This window comes from Poecilia mexicana, unplaced genomic scaffold (genome assembly GCF_051168715.1).
Source record: "Poecilia mexicana isolate PSO_F unplaced genomic scaffold, ASM5116871v1 scaffold_20, whole genome shotgun sequence".
In the NCBI taxonomy this organism is placed as follows: Eukaryota; Metazoa; Chordata; class Actinopteri; order Cyprinodontiformes; family Poeciliidae; genus Poecilia; species Poecilia mexicana.
The window spans coordinates 1,811,397-1,832,432 of NW_028263389.1; the positions used below are offsets into that span (position 1 = coordinate 1,811,397).

At 41.4% G+C, this 21,036-nt stretch overlaps 2 protein-coding genes across 2 annotated transcripts in view; one reads left to right on the forward strand and one right to left on the reverse strand.

The window, feature by feature from the left end:
• Positions 1-11,627, reverse strand: part of sspo (SCO-spondin) — a 76,248-nt gene extending 64,621 nt beyond the window's left edge. The window contains 18 exon segments of the mRNA XM_088001615.1: positions 224-434; positions 2,104-2,365; positions 2,521-2,689; positions 2,768-2,986; positions 3,158-3,330; positions 4,056-4,197; positions 4,287-4,428; positions 4,525-4,777; positions 4,912-5,068; positions 5,916-6,041; positions 6,227-6,312; positions 6,417-6,575; positions 8,146-8,248; positions 8,368-8,591; positions 8,677-8,847; positions 9,611-9,693; positions 10,587-10,796; positions 11,569-11,627. Of these exon segments, the coding sequence (XP_087857741.1) occupies positions 224-434; positions 2,104-2,365; positions 2,521-2,689; positions 2,768-2,986; positions 3,158-3,330; positions 4,056-4,197; positions 4,287-4,428; positions 4,525-4,777; positions 4,912-5,068; positions 5,916-6,041; positions 6,227-6,312; positions 6,417-6,575; positions 8,146-8,248; positions 8,368-8,591; positions 8,677-8,847; positions 9,611-9,693; positions 10,587-10,796; positions 11,569-11,627 (2,949 nt within the window).
• A 3,224-nt stretch (positions 11,628-14,851) lies between these two features.
• Positions 14,852-20,654, forward strand: aoc1 (amine oxidase copper containing 1). Its single transcript, XM_014982604.2, has 5 exons — positions 14,852-15,240; positions 16,077-17,615; positions 18,028-18,316; positions 18,870-19,002; positions 19,329-20,654. Exons 2-5 carry the CDS (start codon positions 16,079-16,081, stop codon positions 19,596-19,598), a joined length of 2,229 nt encoding a protein of 742 aa, XP_014838090.2. The 5' UTR covers positions 14,852-15,240; positions 16,077-16,078; the 3' UTR covers positions 19,599-20,654.
• The last annotated feature ends 382 nt before the right edge of the window (positions 20,655-21,036 follow it).

Consider the following 21,036-nt stretch of genomic DNA (forward strand, 5'->3'; position numbering starts at 1 on the left):
ATCTGGTGAGGTGAAATTAATCATTTTGTTCAGACATGCAAAATCCTGAATGTGGGGGAAAATAGTTAAACTACAATAATCCCTACAACATCCATAAAACAGAACACGGTAGTGGCAGCATCATCCTGCTGGACTGCCTTTTTTCATACTTTTGCAAGGCAATAGAGGACCAGCTGCTTCTCTCTATCCTTTCTACAAAGGGCTAAAGTGAATTTTTACGTACTAGAGAGACAGTTCCCTGAGGACAGACGCAGCCAGACAGTGGCTCCCTGCAGCTGGAGTGTGAGACGCTGGACACAGGCTGATGGCCAGGAGGCTCCAGACTGGAGCAGGTCAGGAGGCAGGAGCGTGGAGAGTAGACCAGAGAGTGGGGGCACTGTTGTACCTCCTCACAGAGCTCCTGGGTGCAGTTAAACACTCCCTGCTCACACACGCTGGAAAGCGAGGGAGAATAATGTTAGATGCTTGCGAAAGTTTTAAAGTTATCTGAAAATTGTAACGTCTGCATGTGATACAGAAAAACAGTTCCAGATAAACCTGCTGAGTGGACTGAAATGCATCCCTGATCTTTCATGCTTGCTACATTTCTGCTCGCTCAGGCAGGTTTACAACACATCCATAAATGTTCAAGTCAACAAAACGTGCTCAGCTTTTATTATAATCCTTTCGCTGCCAAGGACTGTCGCTCCAGGCACTAAATTTATATGGTTTTGTGTATCTGTATAATCATTAGCCAGTTCGCAGTACAGTGAGTCAGCTCAACAGACAGGTTGCTGTCGGCAGTAGAAAGATGATGTCTACTGCACATAAAGCTTAGAGTGGATATCAGATCAGTTCCAGGCTTTAGAGGGCAGTTTGAAGAGACTCCATGTGTTGTGATGTGGTGAAGAAATGCAATGAAATCAACCTATCCTGGTTCAGGGAGCAGGATCATAGAGTGATTTCATCAGAGCTCTCCCACCACAGGGTCTCCTCTTCAGACAGAACGTGGCTTCCTGCTCTCTGAATGCTTTTTGACACAAAAAGCATTAGTTTGAGATTTAAGGTCAGTAGTGGCTTGATAAGTCAACTGAACGGACTTCAGACTAGATCAAAGTCTGTCACTGTAGGTTTAGTGACGAGAAGTCGACTTGCTAAACATCTTTTCAGTGTCACATTCTAGTTTCATGTTTAATTCTAGGAACTTTGAACAGCTGAATTTCCACACCTCATGGTGCTGGTGAAAGCAGCACATATAAACTCTGCATATCAGAAAGACGTTAACTTACTGATATGCTCTTACATATCAGACATACAACCAGGTCAGACAGTGATCAGGCCATCTATAGTGTCTTTCTAATTCCTTTATATATTGATATTGATCTATATATAAAGGAATGACCATGTTTATTGGTCATCATAAATAAGGTGCTAAATAATACCCATATTAGATTTAATGTAACTGTGATGTTCAACTAGAATCGCTTCATTTCATCAAATCTAACAAAAAACTGTACATTTAATATTTATTCACTTTTGTAAAAAATTACACCAAATGATGGATTTGAGAATCAGAAATGATTGATAAATGGCCCAATTGTTTCAGTTGACTGTAGGTTTGGGGACTATGATGACACTGGTGAACCATCTCTATGTTGATTCGGCCTTATTGTTTTTGGATCATGACTTTTCCCCAATAATGAACCACCTTCGGTTTTCTGACAGAGGCTTTTCAAATTTCTACTAAAGATATTCTGATCATTTGAAGACAAAGAGATCCACAGTGTTTAAGACCATACTTAACATCGAGCAGGAGGTGATTTTCCAGAACTGTATCCTATGTGCAATAATGACAAACCTCCCAGAGGAATATTGCTAAGAAACTCAATCTTAGCATCATCTGACCAAAGCACATAATTCCACCTGAAGTCCCAGTAGAGTTTTCAAACTCTGGAAACTCTACTTTTATGTGTAAAGCACAAGATAAGTTCATCTTGGAGAATTTGTGTGAATATCCTACACTTTTTTCAAGAAGTAATAATTAAGCATTGTTGTTCAGGTTTAGACATAAGTTAAGACTTGACTTGACATCATTTGTGTAATTTCCTTCCCCTCTCTACATACCAAGTGTTGCAGCCTTTCTGCACCACAGCGCCTGCTGGGTAGACCTTGTCTCCTTCCATGCAGGGGCACAGAGAGAGAGGCACACACTGGCCTTGCTGGTCCTGCACAAGTCCTGCTGGACACTGACAACCTGGAACACACACGCCGCGTCCTGATTCAGAGCCGAACTCGTCACAGCTCCAGCCCTGACGCCGGTCTGAGCAGGAGCCACCGCAGGTATGACCGCACTCCTGGTACACCTGGCCCCCTGTGCACTGGACCGCTGGGTAGGAAGAGATCTGCTTTTAACATACGTGCATCTGGGAGGCAAACAATTATTTTAAATGATGAATGCGCAACTTAGATAGAGGTGCCAGTTGTTGAATGAACTGTAAATAAAAAAGTAATCTTTTAGAAGGGGACCGGGGAGCATCTTACGGCAGAGTGTTTGGTTGCGCCACTGGACTGTGACGCCCTCCTGAGCGCAGTGTCGGCCGTAGGCAGTGAGGACGGTGCAGTGACATGATGTCCTCTGTGGATCACAGCCACACACCTCCGACAGGCAGAGATGGAAATATGGCTCCCTGTCCACTACGTCATGACACACCTGCAGGGTGGAGGTGAGAGGATTGTTTGATCAAGAAGAGAGAGGTAGGAAGACAAAACTCTTGTCATACACACCGACCTGAAAGACCAGACTATGTATGATGGCACACGCTGTTTGGGCGTATATTCTCCTCTGGGTGTATGTGGAGCAGGGATCAGCTGGAGTTCCTCCAGGCAGGGTGCAGGGCTCACTTGTGAATTTCTCTGCGAAGGATAAAACATTGTTCTCCACATCTCCCTCTGGGGTGGTAAAGTCATCATGCTGGCTCCAAGTCAGAGTTCCACATAGACCACGCACCTTAAACACAACATGTGCATCCATTCACCACTGCTAAAGGGACATTCGCATAGAAATGGCTGCATACAAAGTAACTTGTTTTTTCCAACAGGCAACCAAATAAGCATTCAGGAATCTGTTTTTCTAGAAGTGGATGTCTAAGAAAAGGATCACATGTGGTCTCAGTATCACCTTGTTGGCAAAACCAGGCTGTAGGCTGATGAGGGTAAAGGATCCATCTAAGTACCATAGAAGTTGGGCTCCAAAAGTCTGGATGACGATGAATGAAGAGGTGGCCTTGCGCAAAACCAGGTCTCCAGTCGCCACAGGCATCATCTCCCGTTGGCCATTCAGAGTCACGGTGCCTAAAAAGAACAACACTGTCCTGAAACATAGGTTCAGGGTGGCTCAGGTAGTGGGAGTCCATTCTATAAACAATGGGTTACAGGTTCAAACCCCCGCTCCGTCTGTCAAAGTCATTGTGTCCTTGGGCAAATCTGAACATGAAAATATGTGAAAGGTGAAAGTGAATGGGCCTAAATATGAAAAGACTAAATAAGAATCTACTCTGGCACAGTTAGTAAAGTTCACCAGTGAAACACTTCGTTATCACATCCCACAATTGTTGAATGTGTCACTCTGCCTTATCCAGTGAACAAACAGTACTGAGCAAAGGTCTTTGTCCAGCCCTATTTCTCTGCATTTTCTTTCCAAGAAGCCAGATGTTCTGCTTATTTCCTAAAGTCGTCTTGAACATTAGTTTCCTGTGTTGCCTAACATCTAGTTTAGCTACAGATAGTTTGTTCCCCTCCTTTTCAGTTTAGTCTGAAAATATGAACATGTACCTTAATGTAGGAGCCATTGCAAAGAAATTTGGAAAACACCACTGTCACGTTGTATATTAGAATCAGGACATTGTTTTTACTTGGCTTCCCACTTTAAAGATATTAAAAAATAAATAAGTACACACCAAATTTGACTCAAATATAAAAAACTGATGTTCTTTTAATTCTGTTATTCATATTTAGTTCCTTACAGTTACTCAGTTAGTCAACAGTTTCAACACTATGACATATTTATCCTAACTCACCAGTGTGTGTAACGGTGACTGTTGTGTGCAGAGCCGTCACTGTAATCTCCTTCAGACAGCCCGTTTCTCCTCCCGCTGCCCCATCCCCAGCTGTACACTCTCCACAACGCACTCCCACCGCCAACTTCCTGTCCACAAAGTCCTGGACACAAAGATGGGAGCAAACAGCAGTAAGCATCCACCCAAATGTCTCAGTATGCGTCACTGTGTGCGCTGTCGTTTGTGTCTTACCTCCACAACGATGAAAGGACAGTCTCCACCAGGCAGTGCATATCGTTTTTTGTCGAATGTGGTCACCTGCAATGCCCCCATCAGAGTGCACTGGCCGGCGCACTTCTCTCTTGTACACTCCCACTGACCCGCCCTGCACACACTGGGGGAATAGGGACACATTATGGAGGATCAGAATGAAAAACATGCAAAAGGTTTTTCGGGATGCTGTTGCAGGACAAGTAGAGTCGTTTCTCACCAAGTGTTGCATCTCATCTGTATCCTGTCCCCAGGCTGGTGGATGCGCCTGCGGTGGAAACAGGGACAGTCTTCTCTTTTCAAGCAGAGACCCTGGTAAAGGTAGCGATCAGGAGGACACTCGCAGCCCCCCACACACTCCTCTCTGCACTGACCCACGGCTGCAGCAGGCCCCGGGGGGTGAGGAGAAGAGCAGCTCGGAGGACAGGAGGACACACAGTCTGAAAAGACCTGTCCTCTGGGGCAGACACGACCTGGAGGGACAAGGGAGATTTTGAGAAAACACAGTCAAACAACCAAACTGCTGCTTTTGCATGACTTAATGGAGGATAATAACATTCACAATTTTCATCTCTAAGTCAAATACTAAAATCTTATATTTCTGCACCACATAGTGCTGCGGTCCTCCACATTATGATGACGTGTTGTTCAGCACACTCCCGGGTGTAGCTGGCCAGGGTGTCACACACTGCAGCCTGCCTCTCTTTGGGTGGGAGGCTGCAGTACAGGTACTGACAGCTGTCCATGTAGGCTCCTGGATCCACCTGTGAGTTAAAGACACAACCTTTTGTCATTTAATTATAAACCACTATGGTTTGAATAAAACAGGCCTGGGCGATCAGGTTTAGGCGATTAATTTCACCAAAATGTTTCTTCTAACTAGCCCCAGTGAGTGACCCAGACAGAGCAAAGGATTAGGGGAGGGCCGGTGACCTGCAACTCTTAGATGTCTCCCAGGTTCAACACTCTTCAATCAAATAGTTGAATCACCTCCTAAGTGCAGTCAAGAGCCGTGCTAATATTTTGCCTCAGACCATGAGAACCCATTCTTAAACAAAGAATGTATCTACCACTATCCATTTAATGCATTTGAAGAGTTTTGACATTCTATACAGATTTATTAGAGAAAAACTGATGTTTCAACACATTTATCTCTCTTAATCATGGTTAGCATGAATGTTTTGGAAATGTTGACAGGTTTTTAGAAGCACCAGATTTGATTGATTTATATTCCCTCCAATGATATTCATGTTAAGCATGTCTGAACATGCTAGGTGATAAACACCAACAATGTCTCCTCTCTATGGAGACCTATAGATTTTCTTTCTGTTTTTTTTTTTAACTCTTCTGTCCGTTTCCAGGTTCTTTTAGGTAATGATCTAAAACAATTGATCAGGTGATGAAAAGACTGTTTCAGGTTAGAATCCAGCAGCAACCAGGATAATAAAATACAAGATCTGTGTGAGGTGTGTGTGGTTATTAAAGATAAATCTAAACTGGTTAAACACATCATCACCAGGCCAAAGCTTTGTAAACCTGGAGATTAGAAGTAGGCCACAACGTTCTGATGAGTGGAGTGTGTGTCTTCACTTCATTTCCCGGGTTGCTGACCTGGCTGTGGCAGTGTGTGAAGGGTTTTTCCAGCAGCTGACGACACACTGATTCTGCCTGCCGGCGTAGAGCGGGATCTCCTGTGACATCACAGCTGTGGCCAAGCTCAGCTGCATCACTGCAGTCCTGATGGACCAATAACCAGTCTCAGTCAGTAAGGCCCCTCAATGAAGGACATTTAGGCAACTACAGCTGTATTTGTACAACTTTCGATGTTAACAAAGCATCGTAATTTATTACAAAGAGCCAAACACTAAACTGATCAATGAAAGTGGTGAAGACTCTCTAAAGGAATGTTTGAATAGCAGAACCTCGTTGTGCTGGTCCGGAATTTTCCATGAGTTTCCAAAACTGGCAGCGTATGAAGAAACGTCTCCAGCCATCGTGGTGAAATCATCTGTGATCGTTCACACAGACAGCAATTCAAATGCAGCTTAGAGAAACCAAACGAAGTGGGAAACTGCAGCACACCGTAGTGAACATGCATGTGGGAACTCTTACCATCAGCGTTGTTGTTAAAGACTCCACAGAGTCCCCTGGTGGTTCCCAGCTGCTCAGAGGTCACCGTCACATACACCATGTTGACCATGTCGAACTTCACCCTGACCCCCACCCCGCTCTCCACAAACACATAGTCCCCAAGCCAGTAGACGCTCACTCCTAAAGGCAAAGAGAAAAACTCTTCATGTAAGCAAAATGCATGACTTTTGATTAACAATAAAAATCATTTAAAAAAAGCATTTTCACAAATTTCAATATTCAGGGTTGAATGGTGGGAAACCAGGCCAAGGGAAAGACTGATCACAAGCTACAACTTAGGGGGCTTTAAAATATATATCTTTTAATGCAGATCAGGGTAAACTTTAGATTTTATAAAGCTTGTTTTGGACATGAAGCTGCACCAAAGGAAGCAGCTAATGGTCAAACTGACCAAGTGAGGACGTAAGGAAAGAATAGAAATCAGTTATCCTGACATGACTTCCAGCTGACCTGCATGAAGCAGGAGTAACAGGATGGAGTATTTAGAGATAAATGTATAAGCACTTGTAGTCTATTACCTACAAGTAATAGACTGCTATTTTTTGTTTTGACTGACTCTGAATCTGCAGGTCTTGTGATTGCACGTCCATATAAATCAATGTTTGAATAGAGGTTAAAGGTTGAGAGGTCAGCTTCCATCTTCAACATTGACATACATGGCCGACGTTCCACCTCTCTCAACTTTTGTGTGAATCCAAAAGCTTTAGCATCACTTCATCAAAATGTTCTGGATGAGAGGGAAAACTAAATGACTTATTTATTTATGGGAAGAGATGTTACAATGGTTTTAAATATATCATTACTTACTTTTTTTTATTTGCTATTTTGTCATGTTTCAAATGACCAAAAAAATAAATTGTAGGTAAAATAAGAATAAATGATAAAAACAGCTTTCAAATGAAGAATTCACTTATTAAGAAGAAAGAGTTGTATAAACCTGTTTGATAAAGTAACTTCCCCTTGTGATTAACCACAAAAAGTACTATCAGTTTTATTAGCCGCACTCCGGCCTCACTATGTCCAGACCTCAAGAATAAAATATTCATAGGTTGCCTGACAACCTAAAGTAGGCTAATCTTGAAAAGCAACACATCATAACATGACCTAAATAAATTTAAGACTTGATGAGGCACGATGTCATTGATATATATCATTGTGGAAAAGGTTTTGAAACTATTTTTAAGGCTCTGGGACTCCAGTGAACCAATGAGTGCTGCAGTCCAGAAATGAAAACTGTTTTTTTTTTTTGTTTGTACCAAGACAAAAGTGGAGCGTTATTAGAGTTGCATCCCAGTACATCTTATGTTAAACCTGGGCAGCATTTCAGAAACAGAACCAAAACCTAAAATCAAACATGGTGGACTTAGTGTGAAGGTTTTGATCTGCATTGCTGCATGAGACACTGGATGATTTACTGTGATCAATGGAACCAGAAATTCTATTCTCTTGCAGGGAATCCAGAAGCAGAAAGTCCAGAAAAAAAAAAAAACTTTGCAAATACTGAGGTAGTTCCGTCACTCCGGTGGGGCTGAATTCTATCTCAAAGAGTGAACCAGAATTCTTCCACAGTGGTTTAAAAGTCTTCTAGTCTTTTTACTGCAAATGGCAGCTCAACCAGTTCTGAGGTTCAAGATGTTAGATTTTTCACATAGAGCCAGAAAATGATAGATTTTTCTAATAATTGTCTTACCATTTTGAAATAGTGGCTCCCCATTTGGAACAGGCAGACTGTTCAGTGTTACATTTTTATGATGAATAGAAACCAAATCCAGACCCAGCATCATCCTCAGCGCCTGAAATGATATTTGCACAGATATTTGATTATTATTCACAGATGTGGTCCAAAGATGTGCTTTGTGCCGACAGACACTACATCCTCTACCACAGGATGGGCTTGATTGGGAATGGTCACCTTGTTACAGTCTCCTCTCTGGTCACAGATTGTACTGATGTAAACTGCCCAGGTGCCATCGGTAGATGAGGCCAGCAGGTATGTACAGCTTCCCTGAAAGTGGAAGTGCTTCTTGTCAAAAGTGCGATAGTGGGCTCCTCCCCAGGACACGCATGTGGCCGAGCCCAGAGGAACCCTGGCAGTGCCCAGCAGTCCGCTCCGCACCAGAGGAGAGGACTGGGAGTCTAGAAGTGAGGTAGAGAGGCAGTGTATGTCAGATATCTTTCACAAGGCTTGGTGTCATTCCATTCCTGTGTAGCTGCTTCAGACCTGGCAGCAGAGTGTAGGTGCAAGTCAAACAGATTTGGTCCGAGGCGTTCTTCCAGCTCAGTCCCCACAGGCTGCTGCAGCATTGCTCCATCGGCATAAGCGAGGAGTTATGAACTCCTGGGAATTTCTCACAGTTCCATGTGGAATAGCACTGACCACGGACCCCAACACCTGAGAGGCAAAGGAAACGAAAGATGAACATGTAGCCCTTGTGGTAATTTTGACAGCAGGTTTTACGCAACTTTTAACATTTTTTTTGTTTTGTTTTGTTTTGTCTCGCTTACTTGTTTAAATCTTAACACATTTTTATTGACTTCATTTACTGCCATCATGTAGGAGCAGACCAGTGGTTTCTTCTCTTAGGGTGCGTTCACACTGCAGCCTGAAGTGACTCAATTCCGATTTTTTTTTTTTTTTTTTTTTTTTTTACGTAATGCGACCTGTATCCGATCTTTTCATGACAGTCTGAACAGTACAAGGTCGGATTCTTTTTCGAATCTGACCCATATCCGATATGTATCTGATTCAAATGCGACCTAACGTCCAGGTTGCATTCCTCCGAACTGAACGTCACTGATTCTCAACAAATCTCACTATTCTGCGTCCTGATACGCGCACAAGCGGGAAGAAAAACAACAACTATGACGGACTATAATGCAGATTAAGTTGTTAATATGCTGCTCCGGCCGGACAACAACTTCAAATATGTAAGCTAAGCTCCACCGTTAGCCTCCATGTTTACTTCCGCAAACAATGAGTACTTCTTTTTGTGGCAGTTATCTACACTTTCAAATAGTTTGCCCGTTCAGACTGCAGAACGCAAACAGGTCGCATTCTTGGCAGTGTGAATGCCCCGGTAAAAAAAAAAAAAAATCGGAATTGACAAAAAATCGGAATTGGGTCACTTCAGGCTGCAGTGTGAACACACCCTTACCCTGAGAGCAGTGAGGTCCTCCCCAGCCCTCACAGCAGGTCCTCACTGTCTTATTCACGGCTTGACTCTCCATCTCCGGCGGTCTGAGGACAGAAACGTGCAAACTAAACCATAAACCATGACATACACAAGTTGTCTTAAGGTTTATATATACAAGGAAGAATTTCTTTCTACTCACACTATTTGTTTATTAACTAACAAAGAAACAATTAGTGTTTAAATGTTATTATCATTCTTTATTATTATTATTATTATTTGAGAGAGAATTTCAAACAAAATTCAGAACAAATGAACAGCCTCACTCAAAAAGAAATCATGATTTTTCTGACTTTAAATTTGTGTCACAAATAAATATTTTAGATCATCAAACTAATTTTATATCAAAGATAAGCTATGTGAATAAAAAAATAGTTTTCCCAGTGATGATATGTGGTTGTGTCACCCTGGTTAACAGCTAGACGTGTGTCATGCAGCATGACTCATGCTGCATATTATGGAATCAACCTGAGACCAGGTAAATACCGGGTCAGTATGGCCAATAAAGAGACTGATACTGATACTGATATCAGTACCGATATTGATACTGATGCCAATAACTTCTGGCATGTGGTATTTTTCATTTTGTATTTTATTTAATGCTACATTTTCGCAAAACCTTACAAAAACAAACAAAAGAATTCTGAAAGCATATTTGCTGAACAAAATGATGTATTTGTAACAGAAACATTCTGTTTAAAAGAAAAACATGCAGTGCCAATCCAAAAAAGTGGATTTGCCCTAGAATGGTCAGTAAAAGTCATTCTATGATATATTGACACATACAAAGACTTTTGTATATTTTGTTTGTGCCTGACTCAAATTTGATCAACAGAATCTGCTTACCAAGTTCTTGCCTTATAAAGGAAACATGTCCAACAACTTAAACATTATATTTTCACATGAGATGACGTTTTACAGAACCTTCTCCTCAGCTTACTTGTACAAGAAGCAGGACGCCCTCTCTCCCTGCTGTTTGTAATATCGAGCGATTCCGTCGTCCCCTCCATGCACGGTGCGCATCCTGTCCACATCCAGCCTCCATCCCTGGGTGTTGTACTGGTACACTTCAGAGCAGCCCACTTCCAGCTGCAGTCGTGGGGACAGAACCCACTCCACTCTGTCTTCCACCACACGTTCACACCAGTGTCTGCAATGGGAGATAAACGGTTAGAGACAGGATTTCCAGACCCAGGGCAGATTTTTTATTTTTATTTTCTGCCTTTCAAACGGGAACGTTTTTCATGATTGGAATTGACAGAGGCATCTTGGATATTAAAGAACAACTACTTATAGGGAGTACCCTACTTATAAGATATTTATTTATTATTAAAGTTTTTTTATAAATTTGATTTTGGAATTCTTCTCAATAATCAGTAGAAAAGTCTTTTTAGACACCAAAGACATTATCAGACTGTAGGAATGACCAACTGGGCAACTGCAAGAGTCAATGTCTCTTCCAGCCAGAGGAAATATTTCTTTAACAAACATCTTTAAGCCTAAATATTAAAGACATATGAACAATTTGTAGCTCAACCATATCCTTAATAAAATCTGTCCATTTTTAGCCATAAAAATCAAAGCAAAAGGTTTCAGTCAGGAGATCTGCCAGTTCAAAAATCTGAAAAAAATAAGAATTTTTATTATCTGTGTTGTATTTTATTGGTTCATTATTTGTATGTATAACTATTTTAAAGTGTTGCAAAAGAAAAAACAAAAGCTGTATAGTTTAATGACAATTAGCTGCTTTTCAGCTAAAGATTTGGAACTCATGTTGTTAAAATAGTGGGACAGTATTAAGCTACTAATTTGTTTCTGTAAAATAACGTAACCTTTTGTAAACTCATTTCTCACTTAATAATATTAGTTATTGGTTTGTTGATGTTTATCGTTCAGGAAGCAGGAGCTCTACTGGAACTCACCCGGCTCCCACCACCAGCTGCAGACCCAGCAGAACCACAAGACCTGGTTCCAAGTTCATCTTCGTAATGTTTGACTTTACAGCTCCTATGGAAAGTTGACAAATTTTATGTTCCATTGTTGCATTCTTAAACTGAAATCTTATTATAAACTTCACATCATTAATCGTCTCCCCGAGATAAAAGACAAAAACAAATTCACAGGCAATTCAAGACATAAAACCATAAAATTCAAAAAGGTTTACAGCCTCGTGAAGAGTTATTGGCAGGTCATTTCATTTTATACAGAGACAGAATACATAACACCAACTAAGACGATAAAATAGTTCATGTCTTCATACACTGATAAAAAAGGAACACTCACCTTAAAAAGCAAGTGTGGGATAATATTTAAAAGTCCACCCCTCCCAAAAAAGCTGTCAATGTGTTTGTTGTTTTTCTTTTCATTATTCTTCCTGGTTTGAGAGTAATAAAAACTTTGAGAAGTGAGATGTGGCCGAGCTGAACTCGTGGGGGTTTTGAGTGTGGGGGACGTACAGTGGAATTTCAGCCAGCTGCCACTGGACACGAGGGTCAGGGTAACAGCTGGGAACACAGGTATTGGACACGGAACCTGTGACCTAAGCGCCTCTGATTTAACACCAACCAGCACTACGGGGGCACCGGCGGTAGCGTGGTGGCGGAGCCTTGGCTGCAGAACAAAGAGATGTTTGTCTGAGCTTAATCGCGTAAAGAAAGGTGCTTCAGGAAAGATGATGAGGACATTTATTCAGCTAAACGTGGCGGCAGACATTAGGGTGCAGAGCTTTCAGAATCAGCAGTATCCTAAGTATGACCTCCTGATGGGAGTGAAAGGAGACTCAAACACAGCTGTGACCACAGTAACGAAAGAAAAGAGAAGCTGCGGTAGTGATGTTACTTTGAGGTTCTGTCAAGGAGCTGGCAGAGCGCGGTGTGCAGATTGTGTACATGCACACTAATCTCACTGTTAGACAGTCAGTATATTGATAAAGATAATGAGCTGAGTCAGTGTGTGCTCTTCAACATTGTTTCTGATGAGACGCTAAGAGGACAAACCAGACGTACATACTCAGCTCCGGCCCTCAGGGACCCCTGCCCTGAGAGTTTTAGGTGTTTCCCTCCTGCCACACACCTGGCTGGAATAAGTGTGTGATTAACAGGCTATTAACAGTTAATGGCTTACAGAGGAAGTCATGCAATCATATGAATCAGGTGTTCTGTAACAGAGAGACACATAGAACATGAATTCAACTACGATGGCCAACATGGTTATGATATTTGCTAAGTTAATCATTAGCATATTTTCATTTGGCCTTAAAAGACATATTTGTACGTCTTGAACTTTTTCAGAGTACTGCAACACACCTCGATTTATTTCATTGGGATTTTATCTAACAGGGTACCAAGCATTTCTGTTCTCAGGCCCCAGCTCATCATGAAAACCAAAGAGATCTCCAGCAGGGTTTGGTTGTGAAACAGCATCAGAAGCTCCTTAGCACTGTTCAGTTACAACAAGCCCATACGCTGGCAGTCCTGTCCTGTACTGAAAGCTTTCTTTGCGGAAGCAAAATCTCCCTGTTTGAAATTCTTAGTAATTTGATATGTGGTTTATTTGGGTGCAGTTTAATCTTTTCATTGAAAGTGATGAGAATGATTTAAATGGTAAATGCTCTGCACTTGTAGAGCACCTTATCAAGTCCAGAAGACCTCAAGGCACTTCACACTACTTTCAGTCATTCATGCAGACACTGGTCATGGCGAGCTACTACATTGTAGCCATAGGTGCCCTGGAGCAGACTGACAGAAGCTAGGCACCGGAACAACGGGCCCTCTGACCACTAAGACAGACTGAGTGGAAGTTTGAACCAGCAACCAACTGCAAATCTCCTTTATTCATCATTTTAGTGTTCCATTTCAATTTCAAAAGACATTTTTAGATGTCTAAAAGCTTTCAGATGCCTCCATGTGATTGGCTTAGTAACTTTTTTAAGAAGCCGTTGAGCCAGTGTATCTGATGAATCGATTGTTTCATGCATCATGGAATGACAAACGTAAATGTTGGAGGTCTCAGTTATGAGGGAAAAAATACAAACAGCTAGAGACAAAGTACAGTATATCTGCTTGTGTTCACTTGTTCTGAACAATTCCTTTATCATATCTGCAGATAAAAATCTTTAATGGTTAACTTAAATTTGCTCTTCTTTTTTTTACTGGAGGCTCATAAAAAGGAAGTAGTGGGCCAAGGTTCAGTCACTGCGGTTTGCCCCTGGGCCAGGCAGACCATCCATCAGACCATCCATGATACAACAACATTTTTAAAATTGCAGGAGAATTACTATCACGTCTTATTGGAAAGCTTCATGAAGCATACATTAAAGGAAAATAAACCCCATCGTTAAGAACCTCAGTAATCACATCTATTAAAATCAGGCAAATTTCAATCTCAAAGAGCATTATACCACCTCAAATCTTTAATAATATGTGACACCAAAATCCTGTCTAAAGCCATGACCAGATGAATAGAAATAAAATGTTCACACATTCAATACTCAGAAATCAAAATGTCTTTGTACAGGTTGAGAAGTTTAACTAGTTTTATGTATTCATGGAATCTCTAAATGAGCTCTCTTTAGAAATCAATGAACAAGTTTTAATGGATACCTCTACAGCCACGTCACAAAGTGTAGGCATGGGTTAAGCATAATTTGGAAAGGGATATGAGAATATATATAATAGATTATATATCCAAATACTCTTAACTTTTTTTACTTAAGTGTTTATCTAACTTACTCGCTCCATTTGTAAATCTTACATTATTTTCACACTTACTTTCTGGTAAATTCTAGCCTGAGAACCTGGATGCACACACAATGGATCATGGACAATTGCTTATTTGTCTATGAAAATGCAAACATAATTGGACTTTCTTAAACGTGTAACCTGTTGTTTGTTTGTTGAATCTGGTTTGTGGGTCTGCTGAGGGTTGTGATGTGTCAGCATGATGCTGTATGCTGAGTGTTGTTTTTGTACTGGTTGTTTATCATAAATGATCAAAATAAAAAAATAAAAAAATAAAAAAAGAGTGTAAAAGATTGCTCTCATTAAAAATCTGTTATTTAGTTCTATATAGAACTGGCATTAGATACACAAAGCACATATCTTTTTTGAAGATCCAACACTGCATAAAACATGCATGGTCTGAGAAACTCAAGGTGTTACTGTTGCTGCAGCTGTCTTATCTTATGATTGGATTTTATTGGAAGCCATTTCCGTAAAATATTACTGATCTGCTTAGGGACACATGTTTCCCCAAGCAGAACAACAATTAATTTCCGTTTGGGATGAAAAAAGTATGTTTGAACTGATTTATAATTCAGTTGTGTTGCTTTTTTTTTTTCTTCCATCCATCTTTCAAATATTCTTTTTTGTTCCTGAAAGAAAATCGTTTCATGCTTATGGTGCCTTTTGGACGCTTACTTAGTATTTCGTCATATTTTACAACCATCTGCAAACCAATCACTCAAAGTCTGGGCCAAGTAGGGCTGTAGACAGACAATCAGCTGCACAGCTTCGCTTCTCAACTGTACCACAGACTTCCAAACAGCTGCTGAACCTGGACGAACCTGTCCTAAAGCATTTGAGGGACAACTGCAGGTAATATAATTTTTTTTAACAATGCATGGGTCATATTTCTACATCTGCATGTCAAAGGTACATGAAGGCTAATGTATGAGCACATCCTGAGACCAAAGCTGCAAAGAACAGGGTTTTGCACTTTGAAAACGGAGAAAAAACATATAGACTTAATAGTAGAGTGCAGTAAGTACCGTGTTTCCCCGAAAGTAAGACAGTGTCTTACTTTCTTTTTATCCCCAAAAGCCCCACTATGTCTTACTTTCGGGGTATGTCTTATATTGGAAAAAAAATATCGAATTTTTTGTTTTAACCATAAAACGCGGAAGTGGGCAGGAGGCGGCGCTCATTAAGATCAGAGGGGGGCGGCAGACGCGGCGACGTATGGAGAAGGGGACAGTGCGGACGTGGGCAGGAGGCGGCGCGCAGCTAGATGAGAGGTGTTTCCCCGAAAAGTAAGACATATGTCTTACTTTCGGGGTACGGCTTATATTAGCCGACCCCCCTGAAACCCCCGATACGTCTTACTATCGGGGAAACACGGTAGTTGTCCTGCTGCTGTTTGCAATAAACAGACAGGACAAAGTTGGCTGTGACATCTTTATTGCTCTGGCTGATATGTACTGTTTGTGTTCTGTTAGAGGGAAAGACTGATAGCAGTAAAACCAGATGAAATAACGGAATAAGGATTATGCTATTCTGAAATGTAGTAAATAAATTAGGCAGTTAGCAGTTTAGATAATAATGATGATCTGATCTGATCTGAATGTGAGTGAAAATAAATCTGCTACAATTAAACTTTTGAATATGCCAAGATGTTCATGGATTCAAGATGTCATTTTCTTATTGTATTTCAGCCATGAAGGTTCTCTGTATGCTGCAGCTGGCCTGTTTGGTTGGCTTCAGTGCTGCCAGAACCAGAGAGTGGGCTCACCATGGTGCCCCAATGTTTGCCGACCTCACTGTGCAGGAGATGAAAGCCATACGATCCTACCTGCACGGCATTCCAGAGATGAAACTGACAGATGCTCGGAGTGAAACTCTGAAGAGGAACAGTATCCTACTGATGGAACTCCACTTGCCAAAGAAACATGAGGCCCTGAGAGCGCTGGACCGTGGTCAGGCCAAACCCCCCCGCCAAGCTCGAGTGATCATCCAGTTTGGGAATCAGACCACGCCAAACATTACAGAGTACATTGTGGGACCGCTTCCGTCCCCAAGGTCTCACGAAGTCAGAACCTTCAAGGGAAAGAAACCGGTCCAATTCGAGTCCCGGCCAATCACCATTGTAGAGTATGACCACATTGAAAACCTCCTGAATAAGATTGCAGCTCAAGCTTACAAGCTTCTTTTTGAGACGACAGGAGGCTTTTCTTATGCAAACTGTTCCAACCGCTGTCTGACGTTCTCAGACATCGCTCCCCGGGGCCTTGCTCCAGGTGAAAGAAGGACATGGATCATGCTGCAGAAGTTTGTAGAAGGTTATTTCATCCATCCAATTGGATTTGAAGTATTGGTCAACCATCAGGATCTAGATCCAGAAAAGTGGACGGTTGAGAAGGTCTGGTACAACAGCATGTATTTTGACAGTGTTGAGGAGCTGGTAGAGAAGTATGAATCGGGAGAAGTGGAGAAGCTGAAACTGCCTGAACACAACGATGAAGACCTTTACTCGACTTACATACCTAGAGGTCATAGTAACACACCAACTGATATTCATGGGCCAAAGCTTGTTGAGCCCCAGGGGCATCGCTACTCCATAGATCGTAACTTTGTTGAGTATGCTGGGTGGTCCTTCGCCTACAGAGTTCGTTCATCGGCTGGCCTTCAAGTCTTTGACCTTCGCTTTAATGGAGAAAGGATCGCTTATGAGATCAGTCTTCAGGAAGCTATAGCCTTCTATGCTGGGGATACTCCTGCTGCCATGCAAACAAAGTACATTGACGCAGGGTGGGCAATGGGAACCTCAACTTACGAACTGGCACCTGGAATCGACTGCCCAGAGATTGCCACCTTTGTCGACCTTTACCATTACTTCGACACAGACAAACCCACGCGCCACAAAAATGCTCTGTGTATTTTTGAGATGACCACTGCCATGCCCCTACGGAGGCATTTTAACTCCAACTTTAAAGGAGGATACAACTTCTTTGGAGGTCTGGAGAACACTGTAATGGTGTTGCGAACAACTTCAACAGTTTACAACTATGATTACATCTGGGACTTCCTGTTTTACCCCAATGGAGTGGTGGAGGTAAAAGTCAGTGCTACCGGATACATCCATGCCACTTTCTTCACACCTAATGGACTTCACTATGGCACGAAAGTGTACGACTATGTGCTGGGCAACCTGCACACTCACCTCATCCACTACAAAGTGGATCTTGATATTGTTGGTGAGTATTATGAAGCAATCACCAAATGCCTTGATCCAAGTAAACAATTAAAGTAGCCAAATTTGACAGTAGACAAATCAGCTGAATACCTAGAACTAACTATTGGAGTCTACGGATCATACTCAAATTATATGCCCATGTTGAAAAAAAATATGTTCTACTCAGCATAATTTGTCTCAAACCCAATATACTGCATTGTTCTAAACAATGTATTGCAAAAAAAATATGTTTTCAATTTGGACAAAATTGTGATAAGTTTTCACCAAGATGTTCTATATTGTTCTATTAGGTTATATGAGTCCATTTTCCTGATTTTGATTTCTAATGGTCACATAAAATACAAAATGATATCAATAGACACCATATTCTGACACAAAACTTTCTCAAACTTCTTGTGTTTTCTGGGATGTAGGTCGAGATAACAGCTTTGAAACGATAGACCTGAAATATGTGAACTTCACCAATCCATGGAGCCCAAATAATTTCATCGTCCAGTCCAAACTCCACAGGACGGAGCACAAGACGGAGCGATCGGCTGCATTCCGCTTTGGCAAAAAGTTCCCTCGCTATGTGCACTTTTACAACCCCAGTGAGAAAAACAAGTGGGGCCACCAGAAGGGTTATAGGATTCAGTTTAATTCCCATGCACATAGTGTCCTTCCCAAAGGCTGGAGGGAGGAAGTTGGCATCAGTTGGTCAAGGTAAATCAAATTCTTCAACACATTGTTCTCAAAGAATCAGTATCCAGTTGAAGTATTCAGACCTGATGAGAGGTATTTTTGTTCCTGATATAACCTTGGACTGAGTGTCTTAAAACTACATTTGCCACCTTTTGCTAAAATCTATTACCATAAGGTCATAATAGATGATAAACTAACACATAAAAGCAATGAACAGTAAAATATCTAGCACCAGCAACTGGTCTATGAAGTATAGGTAACTCCTGTGTGCAGATTTATGACCTAAAGCATCTGGAAAAAATAAATAGAACATATCTGATATGCTTCTTGTATTTCTAAACAGATGTTTGTCTTGCTTGTAACTCAACTTTTGTTCTGCACTGCAATTTCTCTGGCATTTCATATTAGGTATTTAATTCGAGGGAAGGGTGTGACAAAATATATCTGAAGTTGTGAATTTATAACTTTGGTTGCCCTGGTTGGTAACTAATGTTAATCAGCTCATGCCTGCTTATTTTTTCTATATATAGAAGAAGTATATAGAAGTTATGTATCTTGGATAATCTCTCCCCAGATATCCTCTGGCTGTGACGCGCCACAGGGACAGTGAAGCCACCAGCAGCAGCATCTTCACTCAGAACGACCCCTGGGAGCCTGCAGTGTCCTTTGAGGACTACATCCGCAACAATGAAAACATTGTCAACCAGGTAATGGACATTCTGTTCCCCTTCAAAACGATTCTGCTCCCATGATGCATTCAGCACTGTGGAAAAATCAAGATGTACTTTAAAGGCAGCTTCTTGTCCTTCTTGAGATGTGGTTTCAGTATTTATGCTCTTATGTCCTAAGCTTTCAAAGCCATGATATCATACCACTATCTTGTATTTTTCAAATTGCTTAAAATCAGTCATCTTAGTTATAACAAGAGAGTAAAAATTTCTCAAGAACAATAACTCTTTTGTTAAGAAATTAGCAAATGGAAATAGTCTTGGCTATGAGGAAAAACAACTTGCATTTTCACCATTGTGTGTAGGATCTGGTTGCCTGGGTTACGGTGGGCTTCCTACATGTACCTCATTCAGAAGACATCCCCAACACGGCAACACCTGGCAACGCGGTGGGCTTCTTCCTTCGACCCTTCAACTTCTTCAATGAAGATCCCTCTCTAGCATCCAAAAGCACCGTCATCGTCCGGCCGGGGCAGGACGGCAAACCTAAAGTTCAGAGGTGGACACCGGAGGTCGTAGGTCACTGTGTGACAGACAATCCATTCTTTTACAACGGAACCTACGCTGGAGTTTAGAAGTGTAGAGTGTGACATAGCGTCACACTGTACACTATGTTTGTCAGTGCTGAAGGAAAAAAACAGGAATCAGAATTATAATGCTATGCGAGTAGGAAAGCACCATGTGAGTTCAGTCCATTCAGTCCATAATCCCTGAGAATGTGACAACTCTTTAGACGTGTTCTATTTACTTTCTGTTTTCTTTTTTCTTTTTTTATACATTTTTGGCAAAATATTTTTCAAAAGGAAAACTTGATCAACGACTCTTGTTGTGTAAAGTTTTAGATGATAGAACACTGCATGTTGAATTTAATCTACACCGTCTTTGTATGTTTGTCATGTTCTTTATTTTACCATTGCATTTAATAGTTATTGTACCTACTGTTAGGCGGGTACTGTAATGCAGCTACTGTTAGGTTGTGTACTTTACTCTATGACAGGGTAGGGTACAAACATGATGGTATAAGAAGCTAAAAGATACTATGAGTTGACATTTGGGAACTCTTCTAATCCTGTATTGGGTCTCCATGGATGAGCTTTAGTAATGGTGAGCATCCAGGATTCAGGATCCTCCACATCCGCCCTGCCTGGTGTAAGACTGCTGCCCCCCGCAGCCCCTCCACTCCCTCCATCCCTCCTGGACACCCTGCCTGCCCCCATGCCAGGAATGTTTTCACTGGAGACACATCAGGGGTTTGAAAAGCAAACAGTGTGATTCCGGATGCTTCCAAGCAAACACATCAGGATGCCACCTGGTTGTGCTGTTGCCCCTGGAAACCAAAGTTTTACTGTGCAGAGCATAAAAGGCACATACAGCAGCTCTGTACCTCATGTGTGCATGTATTCCTAACTTTGTACTTTCATGACAAATGAAACTGTCTTGATCTAATTGCATATTAAATACGTGAACTACCTTGTATATGATTTCAAGGTAAATGTTGGTCTTTTTTGCTGATATTGTACTCTTCAGAACATAGAGCCAGTCGGTTGGGCTAGAATGGATTTTGTTGCAGCCAGCTGGATTGTGAGAAGAGTAAACATTTTGTGCTTTGGAATAAAAGAATCCTCCCAACAGCTTCTCACAATCAAACAACCTTTTGTTTTTTATAAGTGTGTGCTGATGTTTTACAGTGTGCACCATAAAAGAGGGAACAGTCAGAGAGCTGTCTGTAGACAGACCATACCAGAACAGGGGGAAGAGGTGACATGGGTAACAGTCATTCCAAAAGATACCCCCACGGCAACTGTGATGTTGATGTCAGGAAAAATTGTCATAAAAATCTGGACTGCAGGGTTTTCTGTATTGATTCAGCCTCAGAGTGAGGTTTTTTCATCGTTTTAGTGACTTCATTATTATATGGGCCGTCACTATTCATTAGAAATCTCATTAACATTGCTTTTATTTCAAACTCTGATTAGATTTCTCTTTATTTGCATACTTACAGAGTGTATTTTT

Bases quoted from the DNA above. Each gene is read 5' to 3' on its own strand.
- aoc1 (XM_014982604.2), top strand. From the start codon at position 16,079: ATGAAGGTTCTCTGTATGCTGCAGCTGGCCTGTTTGGTTGGCTTCAGT. The intron at 18,317-18,869 runs GTAAATCAAATT...ATCTCTCCCCAG, and splicing joins GTTGGCATCAGTTGGTCAAG to ATATCCTCTGGCTGTGACGC. The intron at 19,003-19,328 runs GTAATGGACATT...CATTGTGTGTAG, and splicing joins ATGAAAACATTGTCAACCAG to GATCTGGTTGCCTGGGTTAC.